The sequence below is a fragment of the Equus quagga genome, chromosome 4, assembly GCF_021613505.1.
Source record: "Equus quagga isolate Etosha38 chromosome 4, UCLA_HA_Equagga_1.0, whole genome shotgun sequence".
In the NCBI taxonomy this organism is placed as follows: domain Eukaryota; kingdom Metazoa; phylum Chordata; class Mammalia; order Perissodactyla; family Equidae; genus Equus; species Equus quagga.
In genome coordinates, this window is record NC_060270.1 from 26,804,910 (window position 1) to 26,825,036 (window position 20,127).

Genomic DNA, 20,127 nt, shown 5'->3' on the forward strand with positions numbered 1-20,127 from the left:
CAACTTCTCATATTGATAGTTTAGTAGGTGATTGTTCTTAGGCAAAATTCTACCATTGGTATTTGTATCTCTAATCCCACAAGTCAATCTGGTTATCTTTTGAACATACTTTACAAAAATTCTAAATTATATTTTGTGAAAGTAGTTCATATTGAATTGCCCAACTCTACTTTGAGACCACATGGCAAAGAAAGGCCTGTACCCAAAATTATCCTGTTTCTGAGAATGACTGAGACTCTAGGCAATGCAACAGTATTCTGTGGGCCAAAAATTATCCTGTTTCTGAGAATGACTGAGACTCTAGGCAATGCAACAGTATTCTGTGGCCAAAACCTGGGGAGGGGGGTCCTGGAGCTAGCCAATCCATACTTGGAATAAGAGAATTCTTAAGGAGAGAGAAAATGATCTATTAAAACGATGCTTGCCTCAAATTCTTCCTTTGTATATTAATTTATTAAAAAAAGAAAAATATCACATATTAAAACCTAGAAATGGAATTTCATATACATAGGCAATTTCATTAAAAATCATGACGGATGTCAAAAATCAAGAATAGAGAATGGAAAAGTAAAAAAGAAAGCATTAAAAGATTTTTCTAATTAAGGGTCTCACCACTACATCCAATAACTTTAACAAGTTCACTTCATGAGATTTAAACAACTGAGGTTATCACTATCTCTATAAAAAAATACTCTTGATGCTAAGTTGCCTCTCTAGCAGGATTGACATAGGTGAGTCAAAGACCAAAATAACCAGTATTGAAACACTGAATTTCTAAATAACAGGAGAAATCAATATATTGGCTTGGTATTCTCTGTTGGTTGTTTTCAGTGCTAAAGAACATTCTTGTCACTATTCTAAAATGTGTACAGTGCAATACTAAGTTTCATGGCAAGACAATAACTGAAATGCTAAGCAAGGCAAACCAATGAAGTTGAATGTTTGTAGTACACAGCTGTCTGTAAGTAACCTTTTCATCAAGGCTCGTATTATTAGAAAATTGCCACATTCATCAGAAGGGTTGGTTCTTCCTACTCTCATTTAATTTTACACGAGACATTACTTATTCATCAAGCTGCATCCCATGATTTACTATTGAGTAGTTAAAGGAAAGCGGGTCAGAGAAAGAGAGAGAATGACACAATGGAGATACAGTCTATGGGATAAGAAATATTTTTAAAAGTCCACCTAATTGAATCTGAAAAAGTTGTTTTTGCCAAACCAAGTGTGAATTCTACAACTTACACAAATTAATTTCCTAACAATTGCTCAGCCAGCAAAGTGCTTTTTTTAAGCACACAGGTAAAATAAAATTTAACTCTGATGTCAGTGAAATGTTTAGTTCTCATTAATTACATTTTAGTCATACTCAACACTGACTAGGAACACAGTATTAAATTTTAAAATTAATGAATTGTGTTTAAAAGATCATTACTACATTTGTAACTATCACACTCTCCTTTTTGGAGATTTCAGTCATCACAATGAGGTTAGATCAAGTATGGGCAAATGAAACCTCAACACAGGGAAAAAAGCAAAGGAAGTGATTGACAAACATACTTTTAATTAGCCTAGGGATAATAAATAATAAAGGGGAGAGGCTAGAAGCATAAAATTTTGGAGTGGAAAGGACTTCAGAGATAATCTAATTCAGTGGTCAACAATCTGTGGGTTCCTAGAGTTTCTGCAATCTCATCTGCACATTTACATTTTCTCCATTGATGGAATTAATAATATTAATATTTAACTCCAGAATTCCCCACCCCATCAAATTTTTAAGATTACAAGTCTTTTTACTTGAACAGACTGAGAACTATTGACCTAGTCCAATTCTCTGTTAATTAGTAGCAGAGCTGTTACCCAAGTGCACTTATGCCTGTATATAGTGGTCCTTCTGCATATCATATATGATATACTATACATTTAATTTGTACCTGGGTAGAGAAATTAAATCTTTCTTTCACTTTTCAGTTGCTAGTGGTTCCTTCTAGTATTTTCCTAAGTGTCCAAGTGAGATCCTGCTAGCTAAAATCTTTAGTCCTGGGATCAGTAATTCCTTCTTATGTAGGTACTGGACACGCTTCACTGGTAAACATGCCCTAAGTCTCGTAGGGATAAAACGGGAACTAAAGAATACAGATGAGTCAAAAGAAAATTTGAGCTACAGTGTTTGCCACTTTTCAGTTTTATTTTTTGTGAAGACTTCTAACTAAAGCCTACACTATTCTTTCCCCTTTCTAAACTTCTATTGTAATTATAGTTCGGTCCCACAAATGTAAGCATTTACATGTTCTCTAATTATCTTATGTGTAGTGTGTCTCTCCAACTTGATAAAACAGGTAGGAACCAGAGCTTAGATTTCAAGATATTTCCAACTTTCATTAAGGATTCAATAAATAATTGTTGACTTATAGAGTCAAGGAAGTAGAATTTTATAGACTATTTTAAAACATACACAGAGGGTTCAATAATCTGATATGGATGGGACATAGAAAAGATAATTGCATCTTTTCTGAAAAATGGTTAAAAAAGGTAAAATCTTTTTTATCCTTTCCATTTATTCTTGGCAAATAATGCCACATATTTTCCTTTCACATTTTCATCAGTGCATCATTTTACAAAAGCAATGAATAATCAGCCCCTCAAAATAATGGTGTAAATAAGAACGTATAGGCAAAGCACAAATCCCACAAGCTTTAAGGAAACACAACCAAATGATAATTTACAGAGCCGAACGATGGGAAGATACTCTTTTGGGCAAACTGTCGTAGAAGACTACAACATGGGAGTGAAAACAGCAGGGACTCTGGATGCCAATTTTTATTTTGCCACTTACTAGCTGTGACATCCTGAACAAGTTCTCTGAACTTCAATTTTCTTCCTTATCTATAAAATGGGGAAAATACGCATTTTGTAGAGTTCTTAGCAAGATTGGAGAAAATGTACATAAAGCACCTAGCACATGCTAGTCACTCAAAACTAGTTCCCTGTTCTCTCATTTGGCTGTTCTTTCTCTTCTCTGGTTCCTTGCTAAGTCAAATTCAAGGCTTCCTGTCACTTTTTCCCCACTAGTTTTCACTTCATCTCCCTGTATTTGTCTCATCACTTACTCTCAAAGTGTATCTTGTTCTTTTCCTCTCTACCTTTTAAACTCTCTTTCAAGCTGTTTCCAATACCTATAAGGAATGACTATTTTTAACTATTTTACTAACTTCATTTAATCTATTCAATAAAACCTCTCCTCCAAAGAGCAAAGGAATTTGCAGAGGAAATAAGACAAACAGGAGGAAGCATACTCCCTAAGAGGATTAAGTTCTTGAGCAAAGCAATACTCCTTATTTACTCTTCCCAAGTAGTAAAATCCATAATCCCTCCCCCATGAGCCTCTATATCAAGCCCAGGATAATTACACTCCTGCCTTGAAATAAAATACAATCCTCCACATCTTGTACTCTAAACACCCCAGCTGTATCCAGTTGGATCAATATCTCATGCCCTCTTTGATATGCTGATTTAAATCACTTTATATATACTTGGTCATCTCACAGAAATCCAAGTTGAAAAAGTCACTTTGGTTTCTCATAAATGGATATGCCAGGGCCGAGCTTATCTAAAAGAACTACATCCTATCATTAATAAACATGTTGTCTCAAGTTCTCTAAATATGTTTCATAAAGAGAAGCTAGTAGGCAAAAGAATGAAACAGAGTCCTATTGGGAAAATTCTCGACTTCACATTTTTGACAGATTTGGGCTTTAGCTGTCACTTTACTGAGAATAGAGATGGGTGCCATCATAGCACCAAAGCTGGGCATATCCTCATTTATTACCCTGTGCCTCCCTGAATTTTCAGATTTCTGACCTCGTCTACTATCAACAATTTTTTTACCCTCTAACGCACCTTTAATAGTATACAGCTCTATTCCTCAGATAGTAAGTATATTATCCAAGTTCAGAGATACAAATGAGGAATTAACATGAAAACCATGTTTCCTCCATAAATCAGAACCTGCTAGTTAGCCTTGAGAGCCTTTGAAAAAACACCAAAGTGGTATTACTCAGTCACCAATCTAAAGACAGAACTTTGACTCAAGGTATAAATGAAATTGTAATTATATAAATATATTTATAAATATTTATACAATTATATACTTATACATAAGCACTTACACAGACTTAGGAAAAAATGTAAGAACATTAATTCAAAAGGACTCACTGAAGAAGAAACAGAATTTTCCATGATTTCCTTGAGGAGATACATAACTCATTCTTTAGGGAGGGTCCCTCAAAATCCAACCGTTAGAAATATTCTCTAATTGTGTACTAGCAATGCATAAGCATCTTTTTTTTTTAATCCCCTAGTTGCCAACAGAGTGATCCTAAAGTATATGGGAATTTAAAGGTCTCTGTGCAATAGCAATTTATGTTCCTCAAGTAGAAGAATCCCCAATTGACAAAATAGGTCCATTCTACATTATGGTTTTATAACAAGTTAAAGTTCTGATTTTGCCACCAGAATCACTATTACCCCTTCAGAGGACTCTACTTAATGCTCAAAATAAGACCTGAGCATATAGTGAAGCTGATAAGTCAAACTGTATTAGATAGATTCAAGATGGTCTTTTCTAAATAATACTGAAAGAAGCTTTCACCAACTACAATTTGAATGTGGCTTTTGTTGGCAGAAAATACCCACAACATCTGAAGATTACTGGTAATCTTTCCTACCTCCCTTACTAAATGTTGTCTTATGAGCTGAATTTAAAGTTTTTCCCCTTAGAGAGGCTTTCAGTTTCGATACCTTTTACAAGAAAACAGCATGAGGAATTAAGCTCATTCAATCACCAGAGCCTTTTAGAGACTGTTCCAATCAGGGGTAAAAAATGAATCATTTACTTCTAACCAAAGGAACATGGTTAGCAACTCTCAGCTGCATCTTTTTCTTTTTCCCCCGGGACATACATAAGTATGCCTTAAAGCACATAGGACAATCAATAACCATATGGTTCCCACTACAAGCCATTGTACTGCATGATTATTGAACAGCTGCCTTCCTATAGATCACTTCTGGACCCAAACAATGGAAGGGCCAAAGGAACTAATATGCTGTACTGGCAAAAACAGCAAGCACCTTCCTATCCCAGTCACACAATGTACTCACTAAATGTCCATTCTGGGACTAGCAGGATCAATACAGTTTAAAGAGTAATAACGAAGAAAGCTGTCTCGGGCTAGGATATTGAAAGCCACCCATGCTACTCACTCTACATTTAACACTCATTCTGCCTACAACACATATGATGGAAATAACTCTAGCTGGGAAGAATCTTTTGAAAAAAAATTTTAAGTACCATGAGCAACAATTATAAGGGATGCTTTTTTCATGTAAAACAAAAGTCTGGATATTTTGTTACGTGGTATTTCCTACATGAACAACAAAACAAAATGAAACATGTGTTAGAGAATTTCTTCTCCCTACTAAAAATGGGGCTTACAAAAAAGGGAGGTTGTTCTTATTCTGAAACTAGCCATTCCTTTCACAAAGGAGTCGGAGGAGTAACATTATTTGATCCCGAAAAAGTGCCGTGCAAGAGACCACTTGTTGGAACACACATTTCCTGCTGCCAGTACTAGGAGGTCTTATCCTTACACTTCCATTTGGTCACCAGATTAGGTAAGAAAGAAAGAAAAGCAGGAAAAAGAAGAAAATTGAAGAGGAGAGAAAAGGTGGGGGTGGGGAGAGAGAGCAAGAAATAAAAAGAGAAGGCAGGTGACTTGCTTGCCCAACTTTGGCTCTATGGTCCTATGAGCCAAAATGCATACTCAGTGACATGGTATCTCACAGGAAAAGGGAAAAAAAGGGGTGAGCTGAGAGAGGTCAGGCCATGATGTTAATTTCTTTCCTGTACAAAGACAGTCTCTTGAGGACAAAGGCCTGCCTCTTGTAATGTAATGTCATAGTCCAGATGAGAGAGTTTCCTTCGAGGGAAGTTGGTGAGAAGTTCAAAACGTTCATTTGGATATCCTTTAGACTGGACATGTTTCACCAAAGCCTATGAAAAATAAAAGAAAGATAAGGCTGTCAGATGGAAATAAAAAGAAAAAGCACATTAAAGAATTAAACATATAACATTCACTTTCATGTTATCAGATGAGATACGAAGTTTAAGTTATTCTATCAGATAACCAAAACTTACCCTTGTAGAAGAGCCAATATAACCCCTTAAATGGGGAAACAATAAACCTGTACCCAATAACTCAGGGTCATTAAATGACACTGAAATATACACGATTTTTACTGTCTCCTCAATAAACAAACTCAATTTCTATTTATAAAATTATTGTCCTCATTTTTAAACATTTTATCAGTGATCCTTCCTTCTTTTTATCAGGGAAGATATGTCCTTCATTCTACCTCTAGCCAATCTTAGCACCTGTCTCTTCCTGCCTTCTCAGAAACTATGCCCCCAAAGAAGATCCCCTCTTTTGTATCTCCCTTTCTACAGATGTTCCCATCAGACTAAAACATGGTCAGTCTCTCCTTCAATCATCTTTTTCCCTCTGATTACTGCCTACTCCCCCCTCTAGCTTCACAACCAAACTTTTCAAAAAAGAGGTCTATGCTTGCTCCATCCATTGCCTCATCTCCCATTCCCTTCCAAATACTAGACCTGGAACAAAGTCCGGGTACCAGCACCAGCAGCCAGATCTTACTTGCATTCCAGCATTGATTCTTTAAGAATCAGACTGATTATCTCCAGTCACAGCAAATGACCAAGTATGGAATCCTGACCTAAGGAGGATTCATTCAGAGGCTAGGCTAAGCTAGTCAGACTCATTCTCTTTTCCAGGAATTGAAAACACAGACGAAAGGCCCATCAGCTGTGGACTTTAGAGAAAAAAGCCCTCAGCATCATGTATGATGGACCATGCACAAGCTGAGAGGTAAACAAAAGCCACCAGTATATAGAGAGAAGAATGGTGAGAATCACAAGGGGGGACCAAACAGGCCCCATGAGAGAAACACAGAGAAAAACAGCCTTGGTTCTTAACCACTTTGCAGTTCTAGCTACTAGGAAAGCCATAAAACCCACTATAGTCTTCAAATAATCCTACTACCCTTTTCCAGGTAATTCAGTTGAGTTTCTATTCCATGCAGCCATGGAACAGAAAAGCTTTGACTGGAATAGACCCTGTGTGACTTGCCTAAGATAATACAGCAAGAGAATAAAGTAATTAGAATTAAGGTTCAACACCATTAAGTTTCCAGTTAGAGGTCAGACAATCTCTAACGCCTATTTTAAAGAATCATCAAGCCAATTATACCAATTGATTAGTTTCTCTGCCTCAAGCAAACGCTTTCAATTAGATATACTTACTAGCAGTTTAGCTTGCTCTGGAAGAGTGATCTGTTCCCTTTTTCCATCTGGATACCGCAACATCAGCTGTGCTTTTGGTCCTACAGGAAAGGTTAAAAAAAAAAAAGACACAGCAGCTTAAGATAGAAGACTAATTTAAACAAATAAATATATCTCTTCCGTAATATTCAAGTTTTAACTGCAGCAAGTATAGAATGTAACTCACCATTTACATCTATGCCCTCCACTATTCCATCTGATTTTTCAGGTGATATCTCCAATATTTCTGAATCTACACCTGGCAATCCTTGGTGGTTTGTGGCTGTTCCAGGCTCAGTTCTGGCTGGGGGCTCAGTTAGTGGCCTTCTGTTTTCTTCTTTTCTATGCCCCAAATCTTTGTGGGGAGACTTTCTGGACTTGGCAAGATTCTCTATCTCCTCTTCTTCATCAGAGCCACAAACAGATATGAACTCCTCACTGCCAGAAAAAAGTTCAGATTCAGATTCTTCATCTGAGCGGCTATCCTGTTTTGTCTGTGTTGAATCAAAATGTGTCTCTTGCAAGGAGGCTCTGATGGCAGCTTCTAGCTGGCTGTCTTCACTTGCATCTATAAGGCTCTCCTGCAAGATGCAGTCATAAAACATGGGTGGAAAGAAAAAGAAAACAGTTAAACCAAAAAACAGTCGAGTCAAACAGGGCATAAAAAATATAATAGCTTGCCATTATTATTTTCTGTTGAATTTATCTCTTCTACTAAATTTTAAGCTATCTGAGGCCAACAACTTTGTCTTACACAGCCAAGTTGGAATGGAGAGTCTGAAAACTGTCACATCACCTGGCATAATGATGTTGCAAGCATAGGATTTTTCTGCATCAAAATGAATAGTCAAGAAAACAGTTTCTTCTCTGCCCAGAAAAAGACAAGAATCGAGGTTTTTAAATATAAAGCCAAAACATTAGCCTTTAAAATGACTAAACACAGAGAAGCACATCTACTTTGCTCACCACTGTATGCTTCAACTAGCACTGCTTTGGTACAGAGAAGAATATCAATAAATAATTCAGTAATTATCATTTTGCAAAAAAATCTGAAAGTCAGAACTCTAACATTCAAAACAAAACAAAATACCATATAATCAATAGAGAAAAACAACAACTATATTTCCCCAAACTCAATTACAATGAAAGTTTTCATTCTGATCATGAGAAAAGCAGATTTCAATAGTTTTCCCCTTGGTTAAGTTCTAACATAACAGATTTCACTAAACTTAGTGAGTCACAAAATGTGGGTTGTTTGAGTGGAATTTATTTAGATCCTATCTCAAACAAACTACACACAAAAAAATGTGTAAGATAACCAAAAGTTGAAGACTGTCTTATCTCATAATATTAAGGAATTACTGTTAATTTTTTAAGGGTGTGTTAACGGTATTGTGATTGTGTTTAAAAAAAAATAAAAACAGAATTTATCTTCTAAAGATACATGCCAAAGTATTAATGAATGAAACAATGAATTCTGAGATATGCTTCAAAATAATGAGAACAGGATGGGGTAAGAGATAAAACAAGACTGGCCACATGTTGAAAACTACTGAATTAGTTAATGGATACAGAGAGGCTCAATAAATTCCTTCTACTGCTGAATATGCTTAAAAATTTCCAAAATAAAAAGGTAAAAATTGTATGGATTACTAACAAAAAACTAAAGGAACCTCATTCTGGCTTTCACTATCTGCCAATCATACAGCAAAAAATTAAAGAAAAAAATCTAAGTAAACTTAAGGCTAATTTATCACCAAAAAAAGCAAGCAGATGTGCTCATGAGACCTGCAATGGCTTAGGTCAACTATAGGTTTATAACAACAACATTGCACAGCACATAGCTTGATCATTTAAAGACTGACACCATGGCAGACACTGCTGGCTTCCTATCCAATATCCATTCTCCTCTGATTTGTTACTTACAAAATTCTAATCATGTTTACAAAAGAAAACACGGCAAGCCAAAAAATTCCATTTATCAGTTTCCCTTGCAGCTAGAAAACGTTTGTGGTATGAAACTGAAGAAGCATTTAATGGAAAAATTATAGAACTAAATGTCTGTATTAGAAAAGAAAAATCTCGAAGTAATCATTAAGTTTCCATCTTAAATAAAAAAGTACCCATATAGAAACAGAAAATAAAATTAAACCCAACTAAGCAGAAGGGAAAAGAGAAAGGACAGAAATTACTTAATAACCTGGAAAACAGATGAAAAATCAATGAAACCAAAAGCTGATTCTTTAACATCAATAAAACTGATAAGCCTCTAGCCAGACTGTCAGGAAAAAAGAAACCACAAATTACCAATAACAGGATCAAGAGAGGAGACATCACTATAGACACTATAATCACTAAAGGAATAACAAGGAAACATAATGAACAACTTTATGGCAATATATTGACTCCTCAGGTAAAATGGACAAACACCTTTACAAAAAGACAGAACGTACTGAAACTCATTAAAGAAGAAACAGATACCTGAGGAGTCCTATATCTATTAATAAAATTGATTTGTAGTTTAAAACTTCCCACAAAGAAAAATCTAGGCCTAGGTGGCTTCCCTGGTGAATGTCATCAAATATTAACGAAGAAATAATATCAATCCTATGGAAACCCTTCCAGAAAACAGAAGAGGAGGAAACACTTCCCAATATTGTGAAGCCAGCATTTACCTGATACCAAAACCAGACAAAGGCATTAAAGGATATTAGGAGGAAAACAAAATACAAAAAAACTATAAACCAGTATCTCTTATGAACATACACACAAAAATTCTTGACAAAATTTTAGCAAATTAAACCCAAAATTATACTAAAAAGTAATACATCATAACCAAGTCAGTTTCAGCCTAGGAACACAAGGTTGTTGTAACATTAAAAAAACCAATCAACAGAATTTACTAAAAAAGAAAACCATATGATCCTCTCAATAGATGTAAAAAAATCACATGACAAAAATCCCCTCATGATAAAAACTCATCAAAATAGGAATAGAAGGAAACTTCATCAACCTGATAAAGTATATCTATAAGAAACACGTAGCTAACATCAAACTTAGTGAAAAACTGAATACTTTCACCCCAACAACAGAAACTAGTTGGGGATGTCTAATCCCGTTATGTCTATTTAACTTTGTATTGGAGGTGCTAGCTAAGAAAGAAATAAAAGGCATAGAGTTTAGAAAGGAAGAAGTAAAATAAGTCTGACTTTGCTGACAACATGATCGTCTATATAGAAAATTCTAAGGAATCTACGGAAAAGCTACTAGAACTAATAAGCGAGTTTCAGCAAGGCTGTAGGCTACAAGGTCAATAAACAAAAACTACAAAACACTGCTGAGAGAAATTCAAGACTTCAATAAATGGAGATATATATGCCATGTTCATGGATCTGAAAAGATGTCAATTCTCTCCAAAATGATCCATAGAGCTAATACAATTCCAATCAAAGTCCCAGTAGCTTTCTTTATAGAAAGTAAAAAGCTGATTCTAAAACTTATATGGAAATGCAAAGGACCTGAAATAACCAAAAGAACTATAAAGATTAGGACAAAGTTAGAGGATTTACACCATGCGATTTTAAGACTTATAATAAAGCTACAGTAATCATTAAGACAGCGAAATACTGGTGTAAAGAAAGACGTTAATCATTGGAAAGAACAGAGTCCATAAACCCACATATATATGAACAATTTTTGACAAAGGAGCAAAGGCAATTCAATGGCAAAAGGATAATCTTTTCAACAAATGATGCTGGAACAAGTACATAGCCACATGCAAACAAAAAACCCAACTCAACCCTATCCTAACACCACATACAAAAATTAATTCAGGGGCTGGCCCAGTGGCACAGCGGTTAAGTGCACACGTTCCGCTTCAGCGGCCTGGGGTTCGCCAGTTTGGTCCCAGGTGCAGACATGGCACCACTTAGCACGCCATGCTGTGGTATGTGTCCCACATATAAAGTAGAGGAAGATGGGCACGGATGTTAGCTCAGGGCCAGTCTTCCTCAGCAAAAAAAGAGGAGGATTGGCAGCAGTTAGCTCAGGGCTAATCTTCCTCAAAAAGAAAAAAAAAATTAATTCAAAGCGGATCACTGACTTAAGAGTTAAAACTGTAAGAAAACATGGGACAACATCTTAGCTTAGGCTAATATTTCCAAGATAAGACAAAAAAAGCACAAAGTATAAAAGAAAAGTTGACAAATTGGATTTCATCAAAAGTTTAAAATGTGCTCTTCAAAAGACACTAGTAGGAAATGAATAAGCATGCAACAGCTTGGGAGAAAATATCTGCAAACCATATATCCAACAAAGAACTTATATCTACAATATAAAAAGAACCTTACAATTCAATAAGAAAATATACAACTCTATAAAAAAAATGAGCCAGAGATCTACATAGACACTTCACCAAAAAAGACAGCAAAAAAGTACATCAAAAGATATTCATATCAAAACTCATCAAACTGTAAATTTTAAATGTGTTCAGCTTCCTGCACATTAATTATACTTCAATAAAGCTATAAAATTTTTAAAAATAAAATAAACAAAGCCAATTTATCATACATACACACACAAGCAAAGAGGTGTGCCTACATGACATGCAATGGCTTAGCTAACTGCAGGTAATTATACTGTGTACCACGTAGGTTGATTTTAAAGAATGACACTATGATAGACACTGCTAGTTTCCTATCTCACATCCAGTCTTCTTTGCTTTCTTATTAGTAAACCTCAATTGTGTTTGTGCAAGAAAATGTGTCCAACTGAAATAAGGAGAATTCTTATCTGTGGCTATTTACCTTTGTAAAAGAGGCACCACCCCCTTCCTCCTTGTCTATGCTTGGATATGATACCTGGGAGTGCAGAATCTATACTGTGATCACAAGGACAAAAGCCAATACTAAGGATGGAGGTTAAAAACGGGGAGGAATCTGGTTCCTCAATGACATACATAGGAATCAAGCCCTAAACTGCTTGACTTTGGATTTCTTGTTGAGAAAAGTACATGTCTTTCTTGCTTAAGCCATTATTTGTCGGTGTTTCTCTTGCACAGAGGTGATCAAAATTTCTCACACTCAGAGAATTTACTATCAGAAGTGGGGTCTGAGGTACCAGTCACCCAAACCATCCCTATGTATTTGTCTAATTTTATGGTCCCACTCTTTCCCACTAAGTGCCTGAACTTTTATAAGAGATCTGGGGAGGGTGTAAACTCAATTTATGTTTTAATTCAGCAACTCACAAGCTCAGGCCCTGGTTTTTGACAATATCAGCCTTATGACTGCAAAAGATAAGAAACTCTCTTAGGGCAATTATAGAAACTCTGCGGGTTTTTTAATGCCTTAAAATTCTATCTAAGTAAAACTTCTCTTAGCAATAAAAAAAAAAAATACCCAGTGTCTATAGATAAAGGTGAAACAATGTTTTAGTTGTCCACCTAAATAAAACTTCTCTGAGTAATAGAAAAAACAATTCCATACCACCCTTTGGCAAGCACCCATAGCCTTTTCTTAAACAGACACTCTATTCTAGGTGATAACTTAAGGAACTGTTTCACCACTGTATGATATGGACTGTTAAAGTGACATCCTAAAACTAATTTTATCCTCACTGCCATCAAACCCAAACAGCTCCTACAACCAATGTGAGATTCCCATATCTCTGAAGGTCTCTTACTTACAACTAATCTTGATACCCATTATCAAATAGGTCTGCCTAGTAATAGATGTAATAGAAATTAAGTATAGAAATAATCTCTGGCTGGGCCAGAGAGTCAGGCCCTAAAGCTATATAACCAGTAATAACACCAACTATACCATGAGTTGTTCTAGCAAAATACTTAGATCTGGATACCAAAAGCCCCCGAAAAAGGGGATTCCTCTGTCACCAGGCTTGTCAGATCAGACCTCTTGCTCACACATTCACATTGTTTACTTCTAAATCCAGGTGTGAGGTCACATGCCTGTATCTTAGCTGCAAGGGAGGCTGGAAATATGAATCTTAAGATTTCCTTAAGAAGACAGAACCCATATGGGGAAATTATTAGAATCTAAGGAGGGCATCTAAGACGTTGTACAGCCACAAATTGTAACTGTCCACTACTTACATTATTATCTTTACCATCTTAACCTCAGACATTTTACACAAAACACTTACATACAATTACACTTAATTGCCCATCACTACTTCTTAGCCATACTTACTGAACGGGCACATTTTTTGGGGGGACTGCTAGAAAGTCCATCCAGTTGCCCATGTTCACCCAGAAATCCTGTCACTTGGTCCAAGAAAGAAGATACGTCTAACTGGTGCCACTCTACTAGCTTCTGACCTAAAGATTAAAAACCAGTATATATAAATATGATGAAAACAACACTCTTTCTGAACTTTGTCATTAAGTATTTCTTTTGGCATATGAATAATTAAAATTTACTGGGAACACATATCCCCACCCATCACCAGCTTAAATTACATGGTATCTGTATAGCCTAGAGGATACATTAATTACAACCACCTAAGAGATTCCCAGCCATCAAGATAGGGCAACTACTTTATCCGCTGATATCACTTCCTGTCATTTAGGAAGAAGAGATTCAGACAAAGCAGTATCTATATAAAACTCAAGCAATTAATAATAAAATCAGCGCTATCCTCTGCCTCTCCAGTGGGATTACAACCAGTACTTGAACAGTCTTATTATTATTTGTTTTTTTGGTGAGGAAAATTCACCCTGAGCTAACATCTGTTGCCTACCTTCCTCTTTTTTTGCTTGGGGAAGAACCAGGCCTGAGCTAACATCTGTGCCAATCTTCCTCTATTTTGTATGTGGGCCACTGCCTCAGCATGGCTGACAAGTTGTGTAGGTCCATGCCTGAGATGTGAACCCATGAACCTGGGCCGCCAAAGCAGAGCACACTGAACTTAACCACTATGCCATGGGGCCAGCCCCTACAATCTTTATATTTTAATGACAGAAAACCTAAAGGGACCCCTTATAAAATAAAAAGAAAGATAAACAGTTATTTTTTGAAAGAACAGAACTGCACAAATATAAATTACCATCTCCCAAAGTTGTCAGAAACAGTCCCTAAATACACATTTCAATATCTATTTAAATAATTCTAAAGGGCATGAACAAGAACCATCACGTAAATTATTACAATTCTGAAACTATATTCAGTCAAATATTAAAAGTCAATTATTTAGGTAACTGAAAGATAAAAGATAGATTAAAGGCTATAAGTTGATATAAATCTTACCTGTCCGTGGATCCAAGATGGAAACATAGGGGAAATCCCCTAGCTTATAAAACTGTATGTATCTCTGACCTTCCTCACTGTCATGATAAACCTGTTAAATCATTGATATTAAAAAAGAAAACAGTCAGCCTCTAAAAAAAGTACCAACTATATCCTTGTTATATACCAACAACAATTAATTCTCCAAATATACTTCTGGTACATGTTAGGATCTCACTCCTACATTCAAGAGAAAATGAAGGTTAACTGGTGTGAACTCCCTCAACTTCCTGCCCTCAGTTCCTTCTGGAATCTTACATAAACATATCAATCCATTCTTCCTCTCTTCCCAGAAGAGGTATTACTCTTCCTTTCCAAGTTTCTGTCCACCTATGTCATTCCTGACTCTCAACCATATACATCTTTATAAATCACAATATATTAAGATTATAAGCTGGAGTGCCTAGCATAGTGCTAAGCAAAGAGATATGAATCAACAGTCACTGAATAAAAGTTTACCATTCAGAAAAAAGCTATACTGAATTTAGGGGCCTGTAAAACATGAACAGCCAAATGAGGATCCTGTAAAACATGAATGGCATCTCTTGTAGTGGGAAAAAAATTAAGTTGATTCAGAAGTTTTTATTTTCTGTAATTTTTCATAAAATAAAAAATTAGAGCAAGATCATCTAACCTTAGCTAGCTAATTTACCATCAAGCGTCATTTAACAACAGGGATATGTTCTGAGAAATGTGTCATCAGGCAATTCCACCATTTGGCAAAGATCATAGAATGTACTTACACAAACCTAGACGCTATAGCCTACTATGCACCTAGGCTATATGGTACTAATCTTATTGGACCACCATCATATATGCGGTCCATCGTTGACTGAAACGCCGTTATGTGGCACATGACTGTATATAAACAGAAACTAAAGCAGAAAGACTAAGCGACACATCTAAGGACATACAGTTAAAGAGTATCGAACTCAAGCTGAAATCAAAGTCTTAGTCAAATGTTTTCCCTTTACTCCAAGATCTTCACCCACAATGTCAATTACAGTAGTCATTACAAGATGTGCTATTGAAGCATTTGAAATGTGGCTGGTCGGAACTGAGTTGTACTGTAAGTGTAAAATACACATCAGATCTTGAAAGTTTAACAAACATAAAAAAATCAAAACATCTCTTTAATATTTAAATATTAGTTTTATATTAGATACATTGATTAAAAATATATTAAAATTAATTTCACTCATTTCTTTTGACCTTTTTAAATGTGGCTACTAGAAAATCTTATTTATATATGTGGCTCACATTATATTTCTACTTGAATAGTACAGTGTTATAATCTATCAAGACATTTAAACTCTTCTGAGATATGAAAATTATATGGCTTGGTTCTTTTTTTTTCCTCCTTCCCTTGGGAGTTCTCATTGCTGCCCTAACTTTCACTTGTCCTTACTATTCCAGCTATTATGGGTGGTTTTACTTTTTCATATGTCATAATTTAACTCAGTTCTTAATTTTTTTTCCAGTTTAAACCTAATTCATCCTCCCCAACATCCCATACTACAAAAAATTTGATTAACTCTCCTCACCTGCCAGAAAATGAAATGTTCCCGGATAATATTCTTCACAGCTTCATTGCTCCATACATCACGGTTGAGGCACTGGCATGCAAAGTCTTGTACATTTTGAATGTTTATCATCAGCCACTTATTCTGCATCTGGCCACACTCTTTGGCCTGTAAGAATAAAGTTACACAAAACTTGTTAGAAACAATTTCTACTTGGTAACTAATATGTTTCAGAATTCAGAAGCTGTCCTCTTTTCATTTAAATACTAAGTTTTTTTCCTCACGTATGATATCTAGAGTTTTCAGTATCTATACATTATTTACATTAATTGGCATACTTGTATATATTTATACTGCCCATTTTAAAGCTTTTTGCAAATTTAAATAAACTGTTTTTCTTTTATCCATTGTTATCTGTTATGATGGCTAGATTTTTACTGTACATTTAAATATCTTTACCTGAAAATGATTCCACAAACAACATCAAAAAGTCACATAATTCTACTGTATTGTCTCTTTCAATTCCTATCCAGAAACATACCTCTCCTTTTCAGTAGATGTAACCAGTGTGTGTATATTACTTTATGTTATTTTATTTTCTTCAACATCATTTTCTATACATATTTCTAAATATCATATTATTAGGCATGTGCTATTTTACAGAATCACCCTAAACATTCAGTACAAGCTGCTGAGGGGTTTTTCTTTTAGGGTTATTTTCCTAGGAGTGGATTTCAAAAAATGACATTACACAATCAAAGAATGTTTTAGAATAATCTCCAAAAGACTCCAATTTACAGCACAAATATCAATCATCAGTGTGTACTTTTTGCCTCACAGTTCCTCGTCACTATAAAGACCTAAGAAATGTTGTTGAATAAGAAAAGATGGCAGAAACGTAAATGAGCAAATACTTCCTCAAATTTTTGCACAGGAAAAATGAAAAAAGCCATAGTTTTGAATAATATTGTCCTGGAACAATATTCATTTCCTAATCAGTTTGAAATGAGAAAAAAATCTCAAGAATCAATTAACTCATTATAACAACTGAAGAACATATATCATTTTGAAGGTACTGGAAAATGTAAGACTAGGAATATCTTCTGTTTTAAAAAGGATTACACAATCTTACAAATACTGTTATCCTCTTTTTGGTATGAATCTCCCCAGAGAAAATCATTTTCTAATATTTACTACTGATTCCATGGGTGAAATTCTAAAAGTAAGCATCCCTCTATTGAGGCAGGAAGCTGTATTTAACTGGTCAAAGGCTTATCTTAAAGTATATAAATATAGGAAAATAACTCCTTGCTCCTAGGAAGTAACACTGTTCCACTTACTTTCTTACCTACAGCATGCACAGAGATTTAATAAATGGGTGATGAATGAGTAATTATATTGTCTTTATTGACTAAAAAGTATTTGAGAATAAAGAAAAAAATCAACACACATTCTAGACATTTGAGAGTATATGTCCCGATAAGAGGGTAAATTTATGTAAGTCTGCCTCATCTACAACACCAAGAAGAAAAAAAATGTATAACACTAATAAAAGTCCAAAGTTTAAAAATGATGGAGAGTCATTTGCTTTTGTTTTAAAAAATTCACTTATTCATGTTCATCCTTTCATTAATTCAGATTCACTCACTCAACAAATACTTATTGAGTACCTACCATGTTTCAGGTACAGTTATAGATGCTGGAGTTATAGCAGTTACCAAAACACAAAAATCCCTGCCTTCATGAAGCATATGTTAGGGAGAAATCTCATATCAGCAAAAGAAACTGAAGCTGCTGTTAAGAAATTACTGCTAGAAAGAAGTACCCAAAGAAGACATGAACTTCACACAAAGCAATAATGGTTGGAGGGAATATAAGAAAGTTTCAGAAAAACTTTATCTTATATATTTTGTATTGAATAGTATTGATCTAATATATTTCTACTTGCATTTATAGCAAGTACTTTTGAAATTAACAAAATACTTTGGCGACTTTAACAAATAAATATGCTTTTCTTATGAAACAAGAAATACTACGGAAATTGTTCTGATTCTTTCTGTATAATATACTCCACATTATGCCATTCAATTATTTAACAAAGATTTAATGAAGGCTAATCATGTGCCAGAAACTCTTCTAGGCACTGTGGATACACGACAGTAAATAAACAAAGTCCTTGTGTTCATGGAACTTACAGGCTAGTGGGGGAAGAACAAAACCCAAGAAATGTTCTCTCGCCGAGGTCAGACCATTCATCCTAAGTGCCTTGCTCACTCAGTTTCAGCTTCACTGGCTTTCCTGGCTATATCAGAAATATGCCAAGTTCTTTCCAACATCAGTACCTGTACACTTAATATTTTATGTGTTCTTCCCCTGGACCTTTCTAGGGTTCACATTTCCTCACTTCATTTACGTTTCTGCCCAAATCTCATCCTTTCAGAATCTTCCCTGATCTTCCTATCTAAAATAGTCCTCTCTCCTCACAATTACAAGCATATGTGAAACCTACAAAATCAATCTTGCTTTCAATTCCCTGTAAAGAACACATGCACCTTAATGCCCCAAAGCAAACAAAAAATAGCCCTCTCTCTTCTTCCCTTATTCTATTTTATTTTTTCACCCAGCAACTATTATAACCTGAAATAACACTCGCTCTCTGTCAAACATATATATAAAATACATATACACTAAATATATGTTATATATGTTTTTGTTTTTTATTGTATCTAGTCTGTTTCCCCTTCTAGATTATAAATTCTTGGATGGCAAGGACTTTGTATAATTTGTTTACCACTATCTTCCTGTGGCAGAAACTGCTTATACGCACCAAATACCCATTTTCCCCTTCTTCCTCCTAGTAACAGAACCTCCAATTTTTAGCTAAGCATCTAGACTTCCTAGTGTTTCTTGCAGCTCGGTGTGGCCATGTTGCCAAGTTCTGGTCAATGGCATGTGAGCAGAAGTATGTATACAACTTCTAGGTTGTGCCTTTAAAGGGAAAAGGTATACCCTTCTCAGCCCTCTTTCCTGCTGGCTGGAAAGCAAACACGGTGGTAAGCCGCCTTAAAACATGTGGACAAGGGCAGGCAAGACCTAGGGAATAGCAGAACAAGACAGAAAACTGCTCTCCTAATAGCTTCATATAGCAGAACCATCTCAATGGCCTGGACTTCTATCTTGTTTAAGCTACTGTTTATTCTCTTCCTAGTCTCTATCACATGCAGCGAAATCTTTATCCCACAATATAACCCCCACACCTAGAACAAGGCCTTGCAATAGGAGGTCTTGGTATTTATTCAAGGAACAAGTGACTTACTCAGTCTCTCATTTGGTTAGCATGAGCCAGACCCTAGAACATAGTCTACCTGTAGTTACATTAAGAAAGTCTAATTTCTAAACCTATGGGCCCTGCCTGAGCAGCCAGAGCATCCCTCCAATTTTTAACATTCACCTCTCTAAGCTTCAATGACTTAATTTTGAATATTACATACCTAATTTTTATAAAACGAATGGATATATCATTAGTCATAATGAAATGTCTGCTTTTTCTGGGAGTGTTTATGTCATTTAAAGTCTTGCAAATGATAAAGGTTAGTATTATCAGTGAAAAAATCAATAGATTGTTACAAACAATATAGGTCATGAAATACAAAGAAAAAAAGGTGATATAACTTAACAAAATGAATCAAAGTTCAGAGGACAATACCAAAATGATTCACATTTTCCCTCAAGATCAAGCAGCAGATTAACTGCCTTTTATGAGCCCAAAGTGACCAAATTAAATCAAGCTCAGAGTTATTTCATTATGCCCTAGAGCAACTCAGAAGCTAATAAAAATAGAAAACATGTCAAAACAAATTCAGATCCTTTTCGTCTTTCATATTGCTGCTATTCTCTCTCAATG

General features: G+C 35.4%; 1 protein-coding gene across 1 annotated transcript in view; it reads right to left on the reverse strand.

Moving 5' to 3' along the window:
- Positions 1-4,120: 4,120 nt before the first annotated feature.
- The window catches only part of UBXN7 (UBX domain protein 7), a 41,907-nt gene continuing 25,900 nt past the window's right edge, over positions 4,121-20,127 (reverse strand). The window contains exons 6-11 of the mRNA XM_046658384.1: positions 16,245-16,391; positions 14,662-14,752; positions 13,606-13,733; positions 7,584-7,977; positions 7,379-7,458; positions 4,121-6,052 (exon numbers count right to left, since the gene is read on the reverse strand). Coding sequence (XP_046514340.1) covers positions 5,891-6,052; positions 7,379-7,458; positions 7,584-7,977; positions 13,606-13,733; positions 14,662-14,752; positions 16,245-16,391 — 1,002 coding nt within the window. The 3' untranslated portion in view covers positions 4,121-5,890. The remainder of the gene's footprint in view (positions 6,053-7,378; positions 7,459-7,583; positions 7,978-13,605; positions 13,734-14,661; positions 14,753-16,244; positions 16,392-20,127) is intronic.